General features: G+C 46.6%; 7 protein-coding genes and 1 pseudogene across 7 annotated transcripts; 3 read left to right on the top strand and 5 right to left on the bottom strand.

Moving 5' to 3' along the window:
* Positions 1 to 1,924: 1,924 nt before the first annotated feature.
* Positions 1,925 to 3,295, bottom strand: CNK01290 (conserved hypothetical protein). Its single transcript, XM_024658046.1, has 6 exons — positions 3,088 to 3,295; positions 2,870 to 3,029; positions 2,763 to 2,821; positions 2,594 to 2,709; positions 2,243 to 2,544; positions 1,925 to 2,184 (listed from the first exon to the last, which is right to left on the bottom strand). Exons 1-6 carry the CDS (start codon positions 3,151 to 3,153, stop codon positions 2,081 to 2,083), a joined length of 807 nt encoding a protein of 268 aa, XP_024513751.1. The 5' UTR covers positions 3,154 to 3,295; the 3' UTR covers positions 1,925 to 2,080.
* Positions 3,296 to 3,564: 269 nt separating this feature from the next.
* Positions 3,565 to 5,855, top strand: CNK01280 (expressed protein). Its single transcript, XM_567735.2, has 3 exons — positions 3,565 to 4,194; positions 4,245 to 5,116; positions 5,169 to 5,855. The coding sequence occupies exons 1-2, from the start codon at positions 3,660 to 3,662 to the stop codon at positions 5,069 to 5,071; spliced, it is 1,362 nt and encodes a 453-aa protein (XP_567735.1). The 5' UTR covers positions 3,565 to 3,659; the 3' UTR covers positions 5,072 to 5,116; positions 5,169 to 5,855.
* A 717-nt stretch (positions 5,856 to 6,572) lies between these two features.
* On the bottom strand, positions 6,573 to 7,950 carry CNK01270 (annotated as a pseudogene).
* CNK01260 (conserved hypothetical protein) lies at positions 6,951 to 9,935 on the top strand. The gene is made up of 11 exons (XM_567736.2): positions 6,951 to 7,236; positions 7,311 to 7,939; positions 7,998 to 8,051; positions 8,107 to 8,298; positions 8,353 to 8,619; positions 8,676 to 8,745; positions 8,795 to 8,985; positions 9,051 to 9,118; positions 9,178 to 9,181; positions 9,240 to 9,647; positions 9,699 to 9,935. Exons 2-11 carry the CDS (start codon positions 7,430 to 7,432, stop codon positions 9,711 to 9,713), a joined length of 1,779 nt encoding a protein of 592 aa, XP_567736.1. The 5' UTR covers positions 6,951 to 7,236; positions 7,311 to 7,429; the 3' UTR covers positions 9,714 to 9,935.
* CNK01250 (hypothetical protein) lies at positions 9,830 to 12,973 on the bottom strand. Its single transcript, XM_024658045.1, has 6 exons — positions 12,892 to 12,973; positions 12,774 to 12,843; positions 12,641 to 12,716; positions 12,537 to 12,591; positions 10,086 to 12,474; positions 9,830 to 10,031 (listed from the first exon to the last, which is right to left on the bottom strand). Coding segments are annotated over exons 1-6 (2,628 nt in total). The 5' UTR covers positions 12,928 to 12,973; the 3' UTR covers positions 9,830 to 10,029.
* Positions 12,974 to 13,140: 167 nt separating this feature from the next.
* CNK01240 (hypothetical protein) lies at positions 13,141 to 14,838 on the top strand. Its single transcript, XM_567809.2, has 6 exons — positions 13,141 to 13,487; positions 13,551 to 13,661; positions 13,718 to 14,191; positions 14,238 to 14,423; positions 14,476 to 14,622; positions 14,676 to 14,838. Exons 1-6 carry the CDS (start codon positions 13,149 to 13,151, stop codon positions 14,832 to 14,834), a joined length of 1,416 nt encoding a protein of 471 aa, XP_567809.2. The 5' UTR covers positions 13,141 to 13,148; the 3' UTR covers positions 14,835 to 14,838.
* A 43-nt stretch (positions 14,839 to 14,881) lies between these two features.
* CNK01230 (hypothetical protein) lies at positions 14,882 to 16,607 on the bottom strand. Its single transcript, XM_024658044.1, has 11 exons — positions 16,469 to 16,607; positions 16,390 to 16,411; positions 16,239 to 16,292; positions 16,180 to 16,187; positions 16,025 to 16,108; positions 15,768 to 15,852; positions 15,598 to 15,709; positions 15,389 to 15,549; positions 15,317 to 15,327; positions 15,220 to 15,252; positions 14,882 to 15,161 (listed from the first exon to the last, which is right to left on the bottom strand). Exons 1-11 carry the CDS (start codon positions 16,538 to 16,540, stop codon positions 14,901 to 14,903), a joined length of 903 nt encoding a protein of 300 aa, XP_024513771.1. The 5' UTR covers positions 16,541 to 16,607; the 3' UTR covers positions 14,882 to 14,900.
* A 147-nt stretch (positions 16,608 to 16,754) lies between these two features.
* Positions 16,755 to 18,210, bottom strand: CNK01220 (cytoplasm protein, putative). Its single transcript, XM_567807.2, has 4 exons — positions 17,972 to 18,210; positions 17,383 to 17,914; positions 17,007 to 17,333; positions 16,755 to 16,956 (listed from the first exon to the last, which is right to left on the bottom strand). The coding sequence occupies exons 1-4, from the start codon at positions 18,170 to 18,172 to the stop codon at positions 16,841 to 16,843; spliced, it is 1,176 nt and encodes a 391-aa protein (XP_567807.1). The 5' UTR covers positions 18,173 to 18,210; the 3' UTR covers positions 16,755 to 16,840.
* Positions 18,211 to 19,146: the final 936 nt, after the last annotated feature.

Raw genomic sequence — 19,146 nt, 5'->3', positions numbered from 1 at the left:
GGTATTTCAGCCAAGCTCCGACCAAAAAAAAGCGCCAGATTTGGCAGGCGGCGATCTCCGTACTGCGGTTAGTCGCCCGTTTCCTAATTCCAGTCCGAGCCGCGGTCTGGCCCCGTCGACGTGGACGACCAAGACTTCAAGGCCCAAGACAATCCAAGAGTACGCGGAATTACTTGCAAGCATCACGCTCCCTCGCTTTCCGCTCTCCGCTTGAAGCTGATGATACTCATTCTCCAGCTGGCAGACAGCTGTATACGTTTATTTGTGGATGAAGACTAAAAACTAACATTTATAATGCTTGATAATGCTCGGAGTTCACAATATTCGGATAATTATCGCAGGCCACGATTTGCGGTTCACAGCTCGTCTGTTAACCCCACGGCCCTGCAGGCCACAAATAGATCTCTTGATCTTGAATCGTTTTTTGCGGGATCTCCTTCGTCATTCATTTCGTTTCTTATCTATTTTCGTTTCAGGCACATGCGCTAAGATAGCGCAATCATACAAGAGCAAGCGCAATGGGGTCGCGGAAAAAGAGTACTCGTAGTGGAGCACAGAGAACACGCTTGGCCGCAACGAACTGAAGGACAGAAGAATAGCATGTATTCTATTTACATCGTATATGGGTTCTAACCATGCATTAAGTAATTAAAAATAGATAAGCCGGTTCTTCATTTATCAAACAGCAGATGAAGCTTACTTACCAAGAAAACTCGACCACCATTGATAGCCCACGCTATCTTCAAATCATTGCCAACTGATTGTCCTGTGCATCTATTATGATTCGTCGTTTTTTACTAAAGGTGGTACAGCAGGTACGAAGGATCGACGCGATCCTGGGTAAGTAACCATGGCTTTTGTATATATAGTTTGGTCGATTGTTTGACAACATAACTCTTATCTTGCATCGTGACATATAGCGATCTCGACATGGATAAACGTCTTTTTTGCAACCATGAAGAATAATCGATATTTAACAGACACCCCGGCATTACTGTCAAAAGCAGAGATCTAAAGGCAAACTTGCAACTTCGATACAAGCAAGTCATTTCGTCTCTCGCTACTACTGGACAGAACAGCAAGGCCAGCGAGCGAGGGGTCCTAATAATACATCCCCGATAGACCCTTCAAGTACTACCCCCCTGACGTTTGCATCCTCGGCATCGTCTTTCGCTATCCCAAAAAGCCCTTCATCCCCATCCTTATCAAGCAGAAGCATAGCGATGTCAATTTGGCCAGCCTCATTTCTAGCTTTCTCCGTCTCTAGGCAAAGTTAGTTTGCTGCCAATACGTAAGCACTATCAGATCTTACATACTGCCTACTAATGCTCCTTGCCACTTCCTCGGCGTTGGTCCAAGCTGCCAACACACAAATTCTGATTATCTAACACCCACATTATTGCACTTCTTGCCCGTCCTTCTTACCGACCTACAATGCTATTGCGGCAGCTACTTTCGGGGCTTTCGTCATATATGTCCCATATCTTGGCGGTATAGAAGAAGAAGAGGTAAACGATAAAGAAGGTTCAGGTTAAGATCCGCAAATCATTAATAAGGGGATGATATGACTTGGAAGGTGAATAGGGATATAAGCCATGTTTGGAGCTCTGAGAGGGTGACAAAACTCCTTGTTGCGTATCTTCTAGAAACTGGGTACTTTATTAGATATGGGTAATAGCAAATACAAGCAAAAGTACAGTACAAAAGATCAGCATAGACGTTGTCCGCGCTTCATCTTAAGGGATTGGTGGCAATCAAGTTCCGACAACACGGAGCTTCGTCCAAATTTTGAGCTTCCGAGATTCTTTGTCTTCGCCTGATGTCAACTTGAGGGATGTCAAGCTGCTGCAAAAGGATTCTTAGAGAACGTAGGAGGCTCATTATGATAATTTCCGCAAAGAACGATGAACATTTCATGACTTGAGTGCAGGTCTACAACTAGACGTTCGAGCTGGTCGTGCCTTTCCCAACTGCTCTTGTGCGGACAATGCTCTTGTGCGGACAATACGGGAGTCCCAGTAGTCAACAGGACTGCGAATGATTACCACATCCATAATATTGTCCGTATCTAGTGTCATAATCAACCATAAAGTTCAGCATCGGCTCCCAAACCCCCGCTCCACCCTTCGGTTGTCCCAAAAAGTCCTTCCCACGAAACAGGTTCCTGTACCTGTACAACATCCTCTACAACATAATATTAGCATCCTACTAATGTATAACAAAGGGTAGATCGATTACTTACGTAAATCGAGCACATCCAGAACCACGTCGGCGAAGCTTCGAGCATCCCCTCTATTGTCACCCTCGACACACCATGCGGCAATAGCACCATGAGGTATCAGCGTCTTTTCTTCCGAAAGAGCTGCTAATAGCCGTCGAGTGAGACCAGCCGCGGGAAGGAATGGTGGGTAAGAGGAACTGATGCTTTGACCGGAAGAGGCTGGCTGGGAGAGACTAAGTGATAGCGGCGGTATATTCTGTATTTTTTGTATCTGGTTGGGGAGAGATCGAAGCCCCGGCGGGATTACCCGCTGATATGGTATCCTAAATCCGCCAGATTTAGTTTTCAAAATAGCCGAAATGCGCGACTTACGAGAGCTGAGCATCGCCTTGAATTGCTGAATCCAGACTTGTAAGGACGAGAACCGCTCCAAAACCATTGGAATTGATGAAAGTTTTCAATAAAGAGACATGGCGATCCTTCTGAGACTGTTGGTAGACTAATAGTCAGTTTATCTCTCGCACATGAGACAATGACTTGCTTTTAAGGTTGGTGACCTTTGTTGGATGACGTACAGCTGGCTTTCCTCTCGGCCATAAACTATGCAGACTAGTCAGCAACTTGTCAACAGATTGGGCACAACTGTACCTTCAAGTCCACCAGTCACAATCTCTCCTTTTTTCTCTCCTCTTCCAGCAAAAGGAGTGACAGTATCACCCTTGCCAACAAAACCCACCCTCTTGAGGCCAAGCGAGAAGATCAGAAGGTCCGCAGTGAGTTGAGGGACATTACCCAAAGACACGACGGGCTACCCCGGCAAACTTTATCAGTCTACCGGTTACTATTCAGCATAATCCAGAACTCACCAGAATCAGAGTCGAAGAGGTAAAGCTTGAAGGTGAGAAACTTCCACAAGGGGTGAAATCGGACATTGAGTGTTCTTACTGTTGCTGAACGCTAATGGGGCTTGATTACCTTGTAAGGTAATGGGAAGGATTCCTTGATACTATATTTCCAATCAAGTCGGAGGAGCCGTTTTCGCCTTGGTATTGGTTACCGAGCTTTGGCTTTTCGTTGTGCGCTGAATAGAGAAAGCGAGTTCGTCGATTCTGTCGTCACGACCACGCGTCGTTTACGTTACATCTGCTTTCTTGAATATGATGACGTGTAACTTATCATACCTTCTTATGAGATATATATCATAAATAAAATGAACTTGTCAAATAAATAGGGATAATTAATAACATGGTATTACGGCGGCGTCCCACACAAAAGTCCGCAGCGACTGTTCCAGGTCAGGGATTACTTTTTGCGTTGGTGGCGCTTCATTATTTTTGGTTTTGTTTTTGTCTCCCCCGATCTCCGCCTGGAGTGTCTTGGCAAATCAATTCACCGACCATTGGCACCGTCATATCTACTCGGAGTTACTACCGACGGAATGTCTCATTCTTCCCCCAACCTCAACCCTTCCCAGGATGTTTCCCCCGCAGAGCGAGCTGTCTCTGTCCCTAATAAGGAACGGTCCGCTCCTGATCCTACGAGCGAAAACTGGCTGAAGCGCAGCGTCGATTCGTTGGAAGCAAGTGATCCCAAAAGACCAAAGCCTTCGATCAAGGGTAAAGAAAAGGAGATTGAAAGTGAGCGCCCAAGGGTTACGATCAACTGGAAGAATGATTTGGGTCATAATGCCCGCACGGCAGAGCAGATATTAATAGCATGGATGTCAGTTCCCGAGAATTGGGAGGCTTGGAGGTCAGCTCAATATGATCGAAGACTCAACTACTTTGCAGATGTTATCATACGACAGAAATTAATCGAAGCTGGCACGAGGGGTGATGAGCGATCGTCCGGCGCAATCCTTGCAAAGATTGAGAAGACGTATCATGATTTCAAGGCGGCATATGGCGTAGCGGAGCGAGGCGACAACACTCTTACCCCTGAAGAAATTGAGAGGGGTATCACCGACATTCAAGGTTAGTAGATATAACGAATATTTTGGGTATGAATCTGATCCGAAAGAAAGGGGCCATTCTTTGGCATTGTAAATATTACTACGAGCTTTTCCCTGCTCTCTCAAGCACCGTAAAAGAAGGTAACGCTCAAGCCTCCGACCCAGTTTCCCTTCTTAATTCTACCGAATGTCCTTCCGTCACAGAGGCCATTGGCCTTGAGGAGAATTCTGATGCTGCGCCATTGTCATCATCTGCTTTTGCCATTCACAAATCCAATCCTAATTCTGTTCCCATTACAATACGCGGGATGCGCACGAGCAGTGGCACCCCTGTCGGCCCTTCTTCTCGCCCGCATAGGCAAAGCTTACCTCCGCATTTCGCTCCTCCCCGCAATTCTGGAGCTGGTCCTTCTCGCCCCACCCATATCACCCAGCTTGCCCCTCCTCCACATGTATTACCTCCATCCTCTTCATCCCATCCTTCAGACGCCCAGCACTGGCGACTAGAATTGGAGTCGCGAAAAATTACCTTGGAAGAAGCCAGGTTGAAGATGGAACGAGAGGAACTTGAAAGAAGGTTCAAATGGGAACGTGACCTGGAGCTTCGAAAACTCGCGTTGGAGGAAAAAAAGCTCAAGTTTGAGCAAGCGGACCGGGACAGAAGTTACGAAATCCAGCGTCGAACTGTTCAAGCCAAGATGACCTATCAGATACTGGAGACTTTGGAGAAGCTACAAAAACTGGGACTCGAGGATTGGAAGCTCGTAAAACATCTTCTCTTCTTTGATAAAGAGATCAAAGAACTTTGGCATGGAGAAAGCGAGGAAGAGATGGATGATGTCTTGTCAGAAGACAATGCTGGCAGTTATGAACCAAGTGTCGGACAAAGTGATGAATAGCAAGTTGTGTCCGTGGCCGTTATCCTTCTAAACTCGTACCAAACAGTAGGTTCGTTTTTCGCGTGATAACCCCGGGCGCCAGCTCATTTGATCGAAGTTCCGTTGACATTCTGTTGGATGTCATAAACTACATTGTTTTCCCCCTTCGCCTGATTTCCCTTCGTTCATCGCGGCGTTCAGATCCCCGATCCAAACAACTTCACCTACTTATGGCATCTGGCATGCAACGTCGGGGTAATATTTCACTTCAGACATAATGTATCTAGCTATTCTAGCACTTCCTATGCTTGGGTCAGCTGTTGCTGGTCAACAAGGCTGAATATAGTACTGTTTGCTGTGCAAAGAATCCCATTAGTGGTGGCAACACTTATTATTATTCCACTTCTAGGAGGATTGCACTACTACCTATCAATGATACAACAGCAGTTGGAGCTGATCGGTAGCTGGTCCTACAAGAGCCTTTATTTGCCGAAGAAGATACACCCAATAAAAACACTTACTTTGGCAACGTACTTGAAGTTCACACTTCGTCGCTATGATGACAGGGTTGGTTGTCGTACCGGGTATCATCTGCTCCAGTACTTTCAAAAATTGCACAACCCTAATACTATCCAATGCGGTGCGCGGTGAGCATTATCGGTTCTGCTAAAATATGGTCATGTACCATTCTCTCCATCATATTTTGGAGCTGCTTGATGCTCGATGAGGCTTCCGGTGAATACGGTATCCGGCGAGATTTACGTTTGTGTATTATTAGTAACGATGATATCAAGCAGGAACGGTCTAAATGCAAGGTCCCACAGGGTAATAAATTGCTACGTTTGCACATTTACTGACCATGAGGCATATCGAGTATTCCCGTCCCTCGCATCACAGACACACAGGATGCACAATACGTGTGCTATACTCGACACCGTTAATGAGAAGATGATACAAATCGGTAGGACCGAGTTTTGAGTTTTACGGTTGCGTGTACGTAGCCTATTAGGCTCCTACTTCATGCCTCGTCGGAGCCGATGTCCGTCGAGGGGCTTGTGTCGAGCCTAGTACGTAGCCCACCATTATTAGCAGCCGACAAGTAAAAACAACGAATAGTAGTACTATCTATATCTACTGTTACAGTAGCTCCTGTTCCTGACGCCTTACGAGGGATTCTCGCTCTCAAATTTCCAAACTACGAAGACCACACACCTTCATAGCTCAAGCTTTCCTCTCCTTTCTCATCACCTGCCATTCTGCCTCTCCACTTTCCGTGTACTTCCTGTGAGGTAGTTGCCGCCATTCCTGTTCTGCAAGCTGCTGTATGTAAGTTATGAAGAATGTAAATGAAGAATGATTTATGTCATTCTTCAAGGAACAAGGGTGAACCTAGAAATCTGAGATCTGAGGCACGACTGGTGGTCAGCCACCCGTACTATAAAGCACCAGGTATGTGCTGCGGTGCTACTACTACGCACGCACTGGTACTGATTATTGCTTGGCATGAACCGCATACATCACTTTACAACAAACAATACTCTACAAAAGCTTTTGGATGACGCGATTCCTTAGTAGTATGTCTGTCGCCGTAGTATTGAACTGAATATTGATGGATGTAATAATTTTTTGCTCAGAAGTAACGTATAACGAAGAATAATAATGCAGCACGCAACACTGGAACAAAAAATACTCTCCAGTATTTTCCGCCTTATCAGCTTATCTGATATCCGACTGACCGTCAGTGATGCGGTGGAGAATAGTAGATGAATTCCAACATCGATCGATTTAGACCGCCCGCATCGTGCGACACATTTTTTTTTTTCACCGTTGTCGTTACTCCATGTGTGTCGTGTTTACCCTGTTGGCCACTTATTAGCGTCGTTAACACTTGATAAATGACTGGTGCCAAGGACGGACGGAGCTCTTAGCCGCAGCAGTATACGTATGGTAGCAGAAGGACGGAGGTCGGCGTTTACTCCTGCGGCCTATTTTCAAAGCGTAACCTGCGGCGTTCAACGACGAGTCCGGTTGTTGTGGAGCCTTTCGCTTGTCTTTACAACTTCACTCCGTGCGGTATGTACTTCGTTCTTTGTGGTCTGTGGTTGTCGCGCTTGTTCGAAATATTCATCCCGACCTTAATCCGATATCATCTGCTTAGATTCACCTGCGGTCAAATCGATCTTCCTGTATGTATCAGCAACAGTCTTACAGCGCAGTCGGCAGAAACGTCTTTATTACTGACTGCGAGGGGCTGTTTCAGAAGGTGGATAGCACTTAATGCGTTCATCGTCACCTCGTCATTTGACCCATAATCCTTAATCCTTAGATCCTCCCCTTTCTGCGTTCCTCTTTGGCCGAGAATTGGTCTTCTGCCATCCGATGGCATTATATAAGGACCTGCTGGAGACGACGATTTGTGGCATGGCCCTTTCCGGAAAACAACTGTCCTTCGCCATGTTCTCCAAGTCGCTAGCCATCTTTACTGCTCTGACAGCTACTGTCAAGGGTGCCACTATTGCTCCTCGCAACGCTACCTCTTCTTCTGATCTGCCTCAGGTTGTCCTCAACTATTCAACTGTCCAGGCTTACGAGTCTGGTACGACTTCTGCAGGAACATACTATGCTTTTAAAAATATTCGATATGCCGCTCCCCCGGTGGATGATCTCCGCTGGGCTGCTCCCCAAGATCCTGTACAAGAGGACTCAGTCAATGATGGGACCTGGTCAAACACTACTGGAACTCAAGGGTGCAACGTGGCTGAAGATTGTCTTTTTCTCGATGTGTACGTTCCTGAGAGCGCACTCAATGGTAGTGAGAAGCTGCCTGTGCTCTTCTGGAACTATGGAGGTGGATGGGTTGGTGGTAGCAAAAATGAAAACACCCCCGAGGTGTGTTATTTCCGTTATCTTAATGATGACATAATTCTCTAACCTGCAAATGGCTTAGGGTCTGTTTGAAGTCGCCAATAACAGCTTTATTTTCGTCGCTTACAATTACCGAGTGGGCAGCGCTTTTACAATTTTTTTTATATGAAGTTGGCTAACATAAGGAATAGCTTGATATCTTTGGAGTTTTGAACGGCCCTACTCTGCAACGATCTGGCGGAATCTCCAATGTTGCTATCTACGATGCTCGGAAGGCTCTTGAATGGGTGAACACTTATATTAGCCAGTTTGGTGGCGATCCGGACGAGGTCACCAATTGGGGGTTCTCTGCCGGTGGCTCTCAGGTCATGTGTGCCATCACCGTGTGTCTAATTTGACTTCACCTTCTTTACATCACATACTGACTTATTCTGTAGGCTTTTGGTGGCAACAAATGGACTCCTTACTTTAAACGAGCTGTGGTGAACTCTCCTGGTTGGGTGCCTGGTGCGGGACACGCTCAAGCGGAGCGCTTCCTTCAAAACGTTACCGAATACGTCGGCGGCTGTCCTATCAACACTCCTGACACCATTCAATGCTTGCGACAGGTGTCTTTCGACACCCTTCTTGCGGCGAGTCAGAACATTACTTCCACCTACAGCTATCAGATGCAACCTAGAGCTGATGGCGTCGTTCTTCCTGACGTTCGTATTTCACAACTGTGTTACAAACCCCAAGCTGACCTGGAATTCATGCACAGACTGCTGAATACCTTCTCTCTATTGGACAATTCCACAAGGAGGTCCAGGTCTTTCTGGGCCATTCAGCTCGTGAGTTTAAAGTTTTTTTCTAATGCTATCTGACTGAGATTTCCTATAGATGAATTAAACACCCAGAGTACTTCGGCTGTCACAGATGATGCTTCCTTCCGAGCTATGTTCAAAACCATTTTCCCCTCCATCACGGACTGGGCTATCGACCTCATCGAGGAACTTTACCCTGCTGATGATTATTCTTCCCAAGGCTTGAGATTCGCAGCCGCCAGGCAGCACTATGACATTCCCGGCAAGGTGTGCACTCCTTTTTACTTGCTGCATTGGAAGGAAAAAGCCAAAGACTAATTTGCTGTCTTCAGCTTCTGCCTCTGACCAACGCTTTCAGCAACCAGACCTACAACTACATTAACTACCTCGGTGCTGCCACGTACGTTTGATAACCCAATTAAGATGGCGAGATACATAAGCTAATTTCCATCCGTTTAGTCACGTGAATCTTAATCTATTGACATTACTCAAAAGAGCGTTTGCTGATGTGAAATTTCAAGGGCTCTGACCAAACGTATTGGTGGTATTCTGACTCTTCAAGCTCTGCTTCCTCCTCTTCTGAATCCACTTCCATATCAACCTCTGCACAGGCTACTGCCTCTGCTTCTTCTTCTTCCGATGAATCCAGTGCCGATGCTCCCACCGATGGTGATACGCTGCCTGGCAGCAGCTCCCTTTCTTCTTCCGAGATCCTTGTTGCAAAGCAAATGCAACGATACCTCACCTCTTTCGTCCTCACTGGTAACCCCAACACTTACTCTAGTCCTGGCTCTGGTAACATCACATATGTCGATGACTGGCCTCTTTACGGCTCCGACGAGAACGTTCTCGAGTTCCAACCCTCTGGTGCTGGCTTCAATTTGACTAGTGATGAGCTTGACAGTCCTCAAGTTGTCTTCTGGAATAAGGTACACTTCTTTTTGATGGTAGATCGAGGATTTTGGCTGACTTCGGCACAGGTGCTTTGGTACTAATCCCATTGTTGAAGAAATTGTCAACCTGAAGGGGTAAGGCTCCTAAACAAATATCAAATACTTCTACAGAATGAAAGTCAGAATCGATATAGTATAATGCTTTTATCGTATGCAAGGATTGATTGAATCTGAGTCTGTACATGCTGATGAATAGTCTATACATGCCGATAAACCATTCTTACTATTGTATTGACCTTGGGCCAGTGATAAAATAATTGCGGCAAATTTGAACGTAATGTGATGTAATAATGAACATCAACCATTTTTGGTCGTGTACAGTACATGGATTATCTATTGTGAAGATGCAATAATACATTTCTTCCAGGGTGTTAGTCGGTGCAATGGAGGAGTTATATTTTTGATGGGACTCACAAAACACCGTATCTCCAAAAAGCTGCGCCCAAATTGGGTCGTCAATCCCACCTTCGGCCCCACCTAACGCCATCGAACTCATACTAAGTGTTTGTGGGGCAGCACTGGCCATATTCATCAACCAATCATACATGATATCCGAAGGTTGAAAAGTGTCTTGAGTAGACGGTACAAAAGCAGCCGGTGATGGTTGACTAGGATATTCTCCTCGGGCTTGAGAGTATGGGAAAGAAGGGAGTTGCATGTTGGGGTTGGGAATATCGTGAGTAGGGGTAGAAGACACAAAAGGTATGTCGGTGCCGACAAACGGAGTGCGAGTGGGTTCTTGTTGAGAGACGAGAGTGTTCATCCTCGACTGAGACCTTGATTGCAAATTGCTCTCCTCATTTTCACCTCTCGGATTCATTATGGGCTCGCTACCTGCTCTCCAAGCCCTTTTCTTCGACCGCCCACTGTCATCATCCTGCCTGGTCCGCTTCTCACTCCCTGCCCGACTTTCATCAACTATGGGGGGCATGATACTCTCATCCATCAAGGATACCAGAAAATCAGAATATTTTGCAACTTGCCTCCAAGTTCCTTCCAATACAGCACTCGTTTGTTGGCAACATCTCAGACACATCAACGCCGTTTCTCGTTCTGAAGCAGTCTGCTTGCTTGAAAAGATATCAACGAGCAAGATGGTGGCTGCATCCCACATGGGGAGGGCCATCTCAACATCTACAGAAGGCTGATATTGTTCCCGCCGTCCACGCACGAGGCACGCGTCAAAAATGCTTGCTAAGGAACGAGCTGCCTCGACGCATATTCGGAGCGATGGCAAAGCATCAGAATGTTGCTTTTTGGCTTTGTATTGGATCGGAACAAAAGGCTTGTGGATGAGCATTCGAACATAGTGATAGCGACAGTACAACAAGGCGCATTGCTTGAATAGCCGAGTGTCAGACTGCTGGGGGTTCCACTTTAAAGCCTGCGGGACTTGTTTTTCCCAATTGTTGAGAGCAGAGTCAAGCTCAGCCAGGACGGCGTAGTTGGCAGTGATATCCTTGGATTTCAGCCATCCTTTGCTGTGCGTGTGAATTGTCTGAAGAGCAGCTCCAACAATGTGGTCAAGTTTCAGAGTTTCGATGAACGTGGCGAGTATCGATGGGCCCTTCCCTATTGGCTGCTGAAAATCCTTTTCTCGATCTTCGGTAGACCAGTACTCGTCGTCAACATCCGCAGGATATTGCAAATCGAAATCATAGTCCTGGATGGCGAGAGTGCGCCCAATGGCAGAGCAACTAATGCGGTCAATATGGTAAAGACACCAGAACGCTCGACTGCAGAGCTCTCGCTCAGTAGGGTCGGCATGGAGGAGGGTGGCGCGCATGTGGATACCGAGTTCTTGAGCAGAACGAAGACCATAGCCAGCGACTATCCAGATAAAGTGAGGGATGGCAGTTCCTGCAACGAATTGGCATGTAAGAATTCTACCCTGCAGTTCAAAAAGATTTGGACCCTGGACGATACTTTGACCCATACGCAAGTAGCTGCGAACGTATCTCCATCCGGCAGAATACCGCCTCAAATCATACGGATCGTTGATTATGGTATCGCGGCCACTTTCCGATGCGCACTGATCAAGTGGCCAAATGACTCTGGGGTCGTCATCAAGGTATCGCGCTCCATTCGCGAATAGTAACAGGCAAACCCTTGCAAACCCGTGATGATTTTTCCACTTGCAAGAATTATACTGCTCTTGGAAGACTTTTCGATTAAGCAGCGGTAAATGTAGGTTGACGTGATCAAAATAGGCATCAATGAGTTGCTGGTCGAGGCCTTTTTCGGGCCAGCTTGATAGGTCGAGAGGGCTCAAGCCTTCGCTCGCAATGGCAAGCTCCCACTCGGGAACCTCCCAGAATCGCTGCCTCTTTACACGGTTGACACAAGAGATGAAATCCATTCTTCTCGATGCGGCGCGGGACCGAAGTTCTTGCAGATGAGTGATAAATTGAATACCAGAGGCGGTTCCGTGATATCTCCAGTGATGATCACGTGCACCCATACGTTTCATCGACTCTGCCACGCTAAGCTGAGTTCGGGCTTCCATCTCAGTTTCTTCCGTATCAGACTCTCTCTGGGCATCTAAACTGACAGCCTTGTAGAAGCGTGTCAGAATCCGCTTGAGGTTCGATAATGAGTTCGCGGACGACTCAGAAGATAACGGAGTTACTGAAGGATCGGATGCTGATAATCCGGGACGTAAATCATCAATAACTATAGGCTTTTGGGATGGATAAGGTGGGATTTCAAGAGTATCGAGGAGGTCGTGATAGGTAACAAGGTCAAATGTCTGACGATCGATAGGCGGGCCTACGTAGGAATCGAAATTGAAGTCGGGATGAAGCTGAAACAGAAATAAATACCAGTTAGATGGATATCAGGAGGAAGGGCGAAAACATGGCTTGCCTCTTGAAGCAGTTTCTCCAGCCTTCCGCAACGTTGCTCGACGGTTTCCAGATAGCTGGACAGGAAAATGTCAGTATAAGTAAGAAGCTTATCTCAAAACAGACCCTTTAGGGGGACCTCTTCGTTGAGCCTCCTCAATATAGGTACATTCCAAATCTCGTTCAGTACAGTAAGCACATTCTACATTAGGAGTTAGCCAGATCGGTTCCATACGAGGGTCTATTTACTTTTACTCACTATGGCTACTCAGACTGTTCATAGGTCCATCGCACTTAATCTTCTTTTTCCGACAGATGTCGCATGCTCGCTGTGAAATGTAAGCTGGAACTGCACATGGATTATCGGCTGTGCTAACCTGTATTTTCCTCTTCTTGTTGATATCTGTGGCCATCGCTGATTCACTATGGGATGAAAGTGCAGTCGGTGGTCAAGAATTGCCGAGCTTGGTATATAACGGGACATATTTTGTTTGTCCGCACAGCCCAATCAGGATTCGGCGCCCGGACTACTACCCGATCACGTGACCTAACGGACTTTTTCTGCGCGACGACTTCGAGCAGCCGAATTATTATTTATTGTCTATCGATGGATGTATTGCCCATACCCGAACACATGTTCGTTCCCTCAAAAGCAAGGCAGGCATTACACCTCGCCAGTATATCCAAAAGATGCCTATCAAGGTCTAACAACAGTGCTCATCACTGCCCCTGCGGTTGCTCCAAATTTCAGCCGGGTCTTTCATCATCCTTATCTGGAAGACGACTTTCAAGCATCACCTTTCAAAACAGCAGATCCGTCATTCTGGAGCAGAAGACACGATATACGGGACCTAAAAGGAGCTATTCTTCTAACATCCCAAACCAATGGGCCACAGAAGCCGAAGAGGCACATGCAAAGTTGATTGAGGCTGCTGAAGCCAAAGTCAATGTTTACAAAAAAGTCACGGAAGACGTAAGTGTGCTGTGTAACATTAATCTATGTGGTCTTCAATCTGATTATAAAACGAAACTGTAGGAAGCCAAAGCAACAGACATAGATATCAAGAGCCAAATCGAAAGGGCAAGGGTGCAAAAAGAACTCGCGCCTTTGGTTGAAGTCTGGAATAAGTATCTTGAGCTCAAACAGGTGCGATTGCCAGTACAAACCCCGCCTGGACGATGATTGCTCATATGCAAACTTAGTCCATTATTGAAATAAAGCCTTTTCTTGAAGATTCTGATCCTACTCTTCGCCAAATGTTCGAAGCTGAACATGCTTCCCTTGGCACCGAGCTCGACGCTTTGATTACCTCCACTCTTCCCATTGTTCTTCTCCCGCCCCTGTCCACTGCTGCACTGCCTGCAGTGATGTCGCTCAATGCCGGTGTCGGCGGGCTCGAATCAGCCCTATGTACTGAAGATCTCGCAAGAATGTACCTCCGTTTTGCGACTAATAGGGGTTGGAAAGTGGAAGAAATCAGTCGGGTAGAAGGGACGGGAGGGAAAGGCGGTGGTGGGATAAGAGAGCTGACGGTCAAGTTCGAGCCACCACAGTATGCTGAAGAAGGGATAGAGGTTTACGGAGCGTTGCAATGGGAGAAGGGGGTGCATAGAATACAGAGAGTGCCTGCGAATGAGACACAGGGTAGGATACATACCTCTACAGTCGCTGTCATCGTATGTCTATAATCTCGGCATCTATTCTAAGCTAATCTACTTGCAGGTATTGCCGATGTACCCGGATACCGCTGAGGCACCCTTGGTGGATCCCAAGGACGTCAGAATTGATGTTATGCGCGCTAGGGGTGCAGGCGGTCAGCACGTAAACCGTACTGAGTCTGCTGTGCGATTGACCCATATCCCCACTGGTATCACTGTCTCCATGCAGGATTCTCGTAGTCAACATCAAGTACGTGTTCTTTGCTCACTGGAAAGAGGTGGTGTCTAATAGTAGCCGATAGAACCGAACATGGGCTTGGGAAATTCTTAGAGCTAGATTGTCGGAGAAAAAGCACAACGAAGAAGTGGAAGCTCGACGTGCTAGTCGACGGGACCAGGTGAAGGGCGCCGACCGAAGTGATAAGATTCGGACGTACAACTTCAACCAAGTAAGTGGATATTGTATTGCGTTTTGATACATTCACTGATACGCACTTCCTAGGATCGTTTAACGGACCATCGCTTTGGAATTACCGTGACAGGCTTGCAACATGTCCTTGACGGTGAAGGGCTTGAAGACGTCATCTCAATGATGAAAAAGGATTTTAACGAACGACGATTGGAGGCCCTTTTGAAGGGTGAAGAAGATCTCGACTACTAGCTTTTGCATATATCTATTATTCAATGCATAGCATAATGATTTTGAGTATATTGTCCGAACTCGCCCTCACTTTGTGCCCCCGCCACCAAAGAATTTTCTAATATCTTCTTGTTTTTCGTCATAACTTTGACTACCAAGACCACCTTTTTGTCTAATCACCCCTTTCAAGTGGTCTGTGACATCCGAGCACAGCACTCTGATGACAAGTGGTTCGAGGTTGTCTGGATTCGGTGTGCTTGGGGGAGGTGCGGATGGTGCAGAAGATGGAGAGACGGGACCAGAGGGATCTGTGCTGATTTTGCTGGTAGATTCTGTTCTTGCTTCGTCCTGGCAGGATGTGTATGTAAGTCTCTAAGTTTACAATCAGCAACCGGGAATCACTTACCGCGTATCCAACCTCAGCTTTGGTCCATCCAGTCTATGGCGTAATGGTTAATTCTTCCTCAACTTCTGGCAGTTCTGGACTCGTTACCGCCACTTACATTGGTCATTCCTAAACAACAACAGGGTCAGTTTCCGTCTATCCTCGGTATATCGTAAAGTCTTGAACTTACCTCTGTAGCTCCATTCTAATGGTGCGTCCGTCTTCCTTCTCGCCATCAACGCACCCAAAAACTCAGAGTTGAAAATTCCATGGGCAACTACCACAACATGTTTTGACGTAGCCGGTCTCCCTCTACACTCTTTCAATATGGGTTCAATGAATTGCTCGACACTGCAACAATGGTAAGCTGATAATCGACATAAAGACACAAGAACCTACGCTTGGTCTGCACGTTTACGAACATCGGTCAGACTTTCACCCCCTGGGAACTTGAAAACCCTCCCTGGTTGTCGTACCCATCCCGAAGTTTCGCCAAACGGCTTCTGCTCGCCTGTTTGAAGTCCAGAATAAGCCGTAGGCACAGTAATACATTCCAACACCTGACTCACCCTCGCCAAAATGTTGTTCCCTCAAAAGTTCTGAGATTACAAGAGGGGGCTTTGGGTCTGCTTGGTTCTTTAATATTTGCTGGGACTACGAGTAGTTAGCATCGGCCATGGATACGGCCCAAAAAGCGAGTACTCTCTCAAGACTGGACGACGATGACACCCCTTTTAAGGACCAAAGCGGATTTGTGATAAATCTGCATGATCCGGGAAGCAGGCGCTCCTTGACATGCTTTTAAGGTGGAGAGAGCCTCACTTACAGTCCAATGAGCTCTTTTGAGGTCAGAGGCAAAGATGTAATCGAACTTGGTGTCCTTCAAAGATTCACCTAATGCTTTGGCTTGCTACAACAATATAACAAGGTTAGGCTAAGTCAAGATCCCAGGTGAGGAAGTCAATATATGACAATTCTCACGTTCATACCTACAGTTGCCTGGTAAGCGCTGCTATGGCTTCGATTGATTTGAAACTCACCATGTTGCGACAAAGGCGCATCGGACCAGCCAGCCCATAAAGGCTTGAGATTATCTAGCCGTTAGAGGCAATCAGTTTTAATTCGCATTTCACAGTATAGCCTTCTTCAAAATAGAACTATAGGATATCCTTTATACAGGTTAAAACATACCTGTCGATTCTCCATGCCTCACCTGCTCAGTGGAACTGTCAGTTCAAGCGGGCCGCGAAGAAAGGGATGGACGACGTACAATTGTCAGAGTAATCATATTTCGGGCTCTACGTGTATGTTGTCTAGATAGCGAAGTAAAATTTCTGTTCATGAGGGATATAGTGGTGATTCAATGGAGCTCGAGTCGTCTGAAACCGTCGGAATTGAGTCGAGCCTACTGGTCGAGATTGATGTAACGCACTGATGCGGTCCGGACTTGTCGGCTATCATCGTCACTGGGCTATTATACGCCGGTTATCGGATTCAACAAGGTCACTAATAGGGGCGCTTGCCTCGGGATAACGACTTGGATGAATGCATCACCCCTCAAGTAATTATAACGAGTCTTATGCTTAGTTCATTGTAGATGCATAGGGTTGCATTCATTTCCCAATTTTCTTCGCCGAAATACCTAATCTTCCTCGTCCGACATCAACTCGGCCAACTCCCTCTCTTCTTCTTCTGTTAAACCAACAGCATCCTTCTCTTCAGCTTCGTCGCACATCAGTTCTGGGGGGTTCAGGATATCTGTGTAATATTATCAGAAAGTGCACTTTGATATACATGATAAAACTTACCTTGAACGGTCCAAGTCCGTAACGTCGCGTCTAAACCAGCACTGACAACAACTAGTTCAGGCTTGCCGTCTCGTTCTCTAAGGTAAGGCTTTATATCTGACACTTCAGCACAGTGGCCTTGAATGGTTCCTTTAAGTCTGTGAGGTTGTGATTCAATGTCCCACACCCTGATATCTTCATCTTCCGATCCAGTCAAGACAAGCGAATGTGCATTGGGAAGGGCAAAAGATGTCAAGGGAAGGATAGATTTGACATATGAGTTGTGGGGAATGGTGAGTGCTGAAGCATTTGTAAAAGGGTGAAGTATAGCCATTTTGTCCATAGACACTAAGGGAAGTCAGAAGACCAGTGCGGCATGACTTTAATTATAACCTACCACTCCATAAACCTTCCTCCGCAACGACCAACTTTGCAACACTGGTCTCATGTCCTAGTACATCCTCTTGGTATACCAGCTTGCCTTGCTCAACTTTCCATTTCTTAATCACACCGAGAGAGTCACCAGTCCAGACTGTGATTGTTCCCATTGGCTTGCCATCCTCATCCACATCTGCTTTCCAAGTCGCGCACTCCACAGGTCTTGTGTGCTCCTTCAAAATCTGACTACTCCTTGCACTGCCATTGCCTTTGAGAACCTCGGACACATCCCATAGTCTGCACGTTCTATCGGATGAAGTCGATAGCAAAAGGGGAGGGGAGCAGGGGATGACGGTGAGGGACTTGATAAAATCGGTGTGTCCCTCGATAGTCTGCAGGTGCGCGCCAGTGTCGATATCCCAGACACGAACGGTCTTATCCCAGGAACCCGTGAGCAATATATCGGTAGGATTTTCCCCTTGTATTCTCATCAACGCCACACTGGTTACAGGACCTTGGTGGCCGCGATATAGCCGAATGGTCTTGCCTGTCTACGCATTGTCAGCTGGTCTGCGAATGACTAAGCGAAGGAGAGAGATAAAACGCACCTTGAGGTCGACTCTTCTAGCTTGCCATCCACTCTCGGCGGTGAAGGCATCGTTGTCCCTAATTTCGAGAGCAAGTACCTTGCTGGACAAAGTGATAGGGCTGCCGATTTTTTCGGCGGCTTTAAGTTTGCGTTCTCGAGAAGCTGCTTGTTTTAGTTGGGCGGTTGTTTGGAAGAGGTGGCCTGGATCGGAGGTCTGCATGACGGAATGGGTTTTTTGGTTGATAATGGGCGAGTGATGGAAAGCAGTTTCAGATGATCAAACAATAAAATGCGAGGAAATAGATGATCACGACGAACGTTAACGATGGTCATATTTTTGTTCTGACAAAGCCGCGTCAACGTCGCGTCTCTTTGATTAGATTATTGATTATGGTTTTGTAACGGCGATGAGTGAGCCTGTGGGCTGTGATGGTACACCAGCGCATCTACGTACACCGGCCCACCGTTGTTCGTTGCAGACCAACTTAACCCTTTAACGAAACCTCCAATAAATATTGATTTAACTTGTTTTTGAGATCCTATTGTTACAGGAGTACAAGGCATTTACGCGCTAGTTACCATTGGCTATACAGAAGATGTTGTTGTTGTGTCGACGACGAGGACGGCACATACGCATACAACATCACAACTAATACTACTCGTACCATGCACTTTTCATTTCTCATCATTTATGTCCTTGGGACTTGTTGATATTAGACACTGTAATTTTTGGTTCCCAGATATTAGTCAAACTTGGAGAAGAATAATTTTAAGAAGCAAGAGGAATGAACAGCAGAATATCTCGATTTCTACCATGTTCATTACGACGACCTCTCTTCTTCTCCTTTCAGCGAGTTTGAGCGCCTGTTTCTTGACAATTATCACATGATAGACGGTTGGGAGACGGTTGACATAGCCATGGCACATGATGAGGATTCTGCAGCTTTGTAGAAAATAAAGAAGATTGCTCATGCGCGAGAGCTTGAGCGAGGCCGACCTGAGCAAAGCGAGAAGGCCAGTCGTGCGTTGTCTACTAAAGGATGGGAGATGTTTTAGAGCACACCGCTCGGCAGCATTGTCAAACTGGTATAAGAATGGCAGGTGGTGGTTTTGCTCGAATTGGGGACACTGCACGCTGCAGTGCGAGCTGCTCGTCGCGTTAATAGTTGACTTTGCTTAGTAGTCCAGGCATGT

The sequence above is a fragment of the Cryptococcus neoformans genome (genome assembly GCF_000091045.1).
Source record: "Cryptococcus neoformans var. neoformans JEC21 chromosome 11 sequence".
In the NCBI taxonomy this organism is placed as follows: domain Eukaryota; kingdom Fungi; phylum Basidiomycota; class Tremellomycetes; order Tremellales; family Cryptococcaceae; genus Cryptococcus; species Cryptococcus deneoformans.
This window is presented reverse-complemented; position numbering and strand designations above follow the sequence as displayed.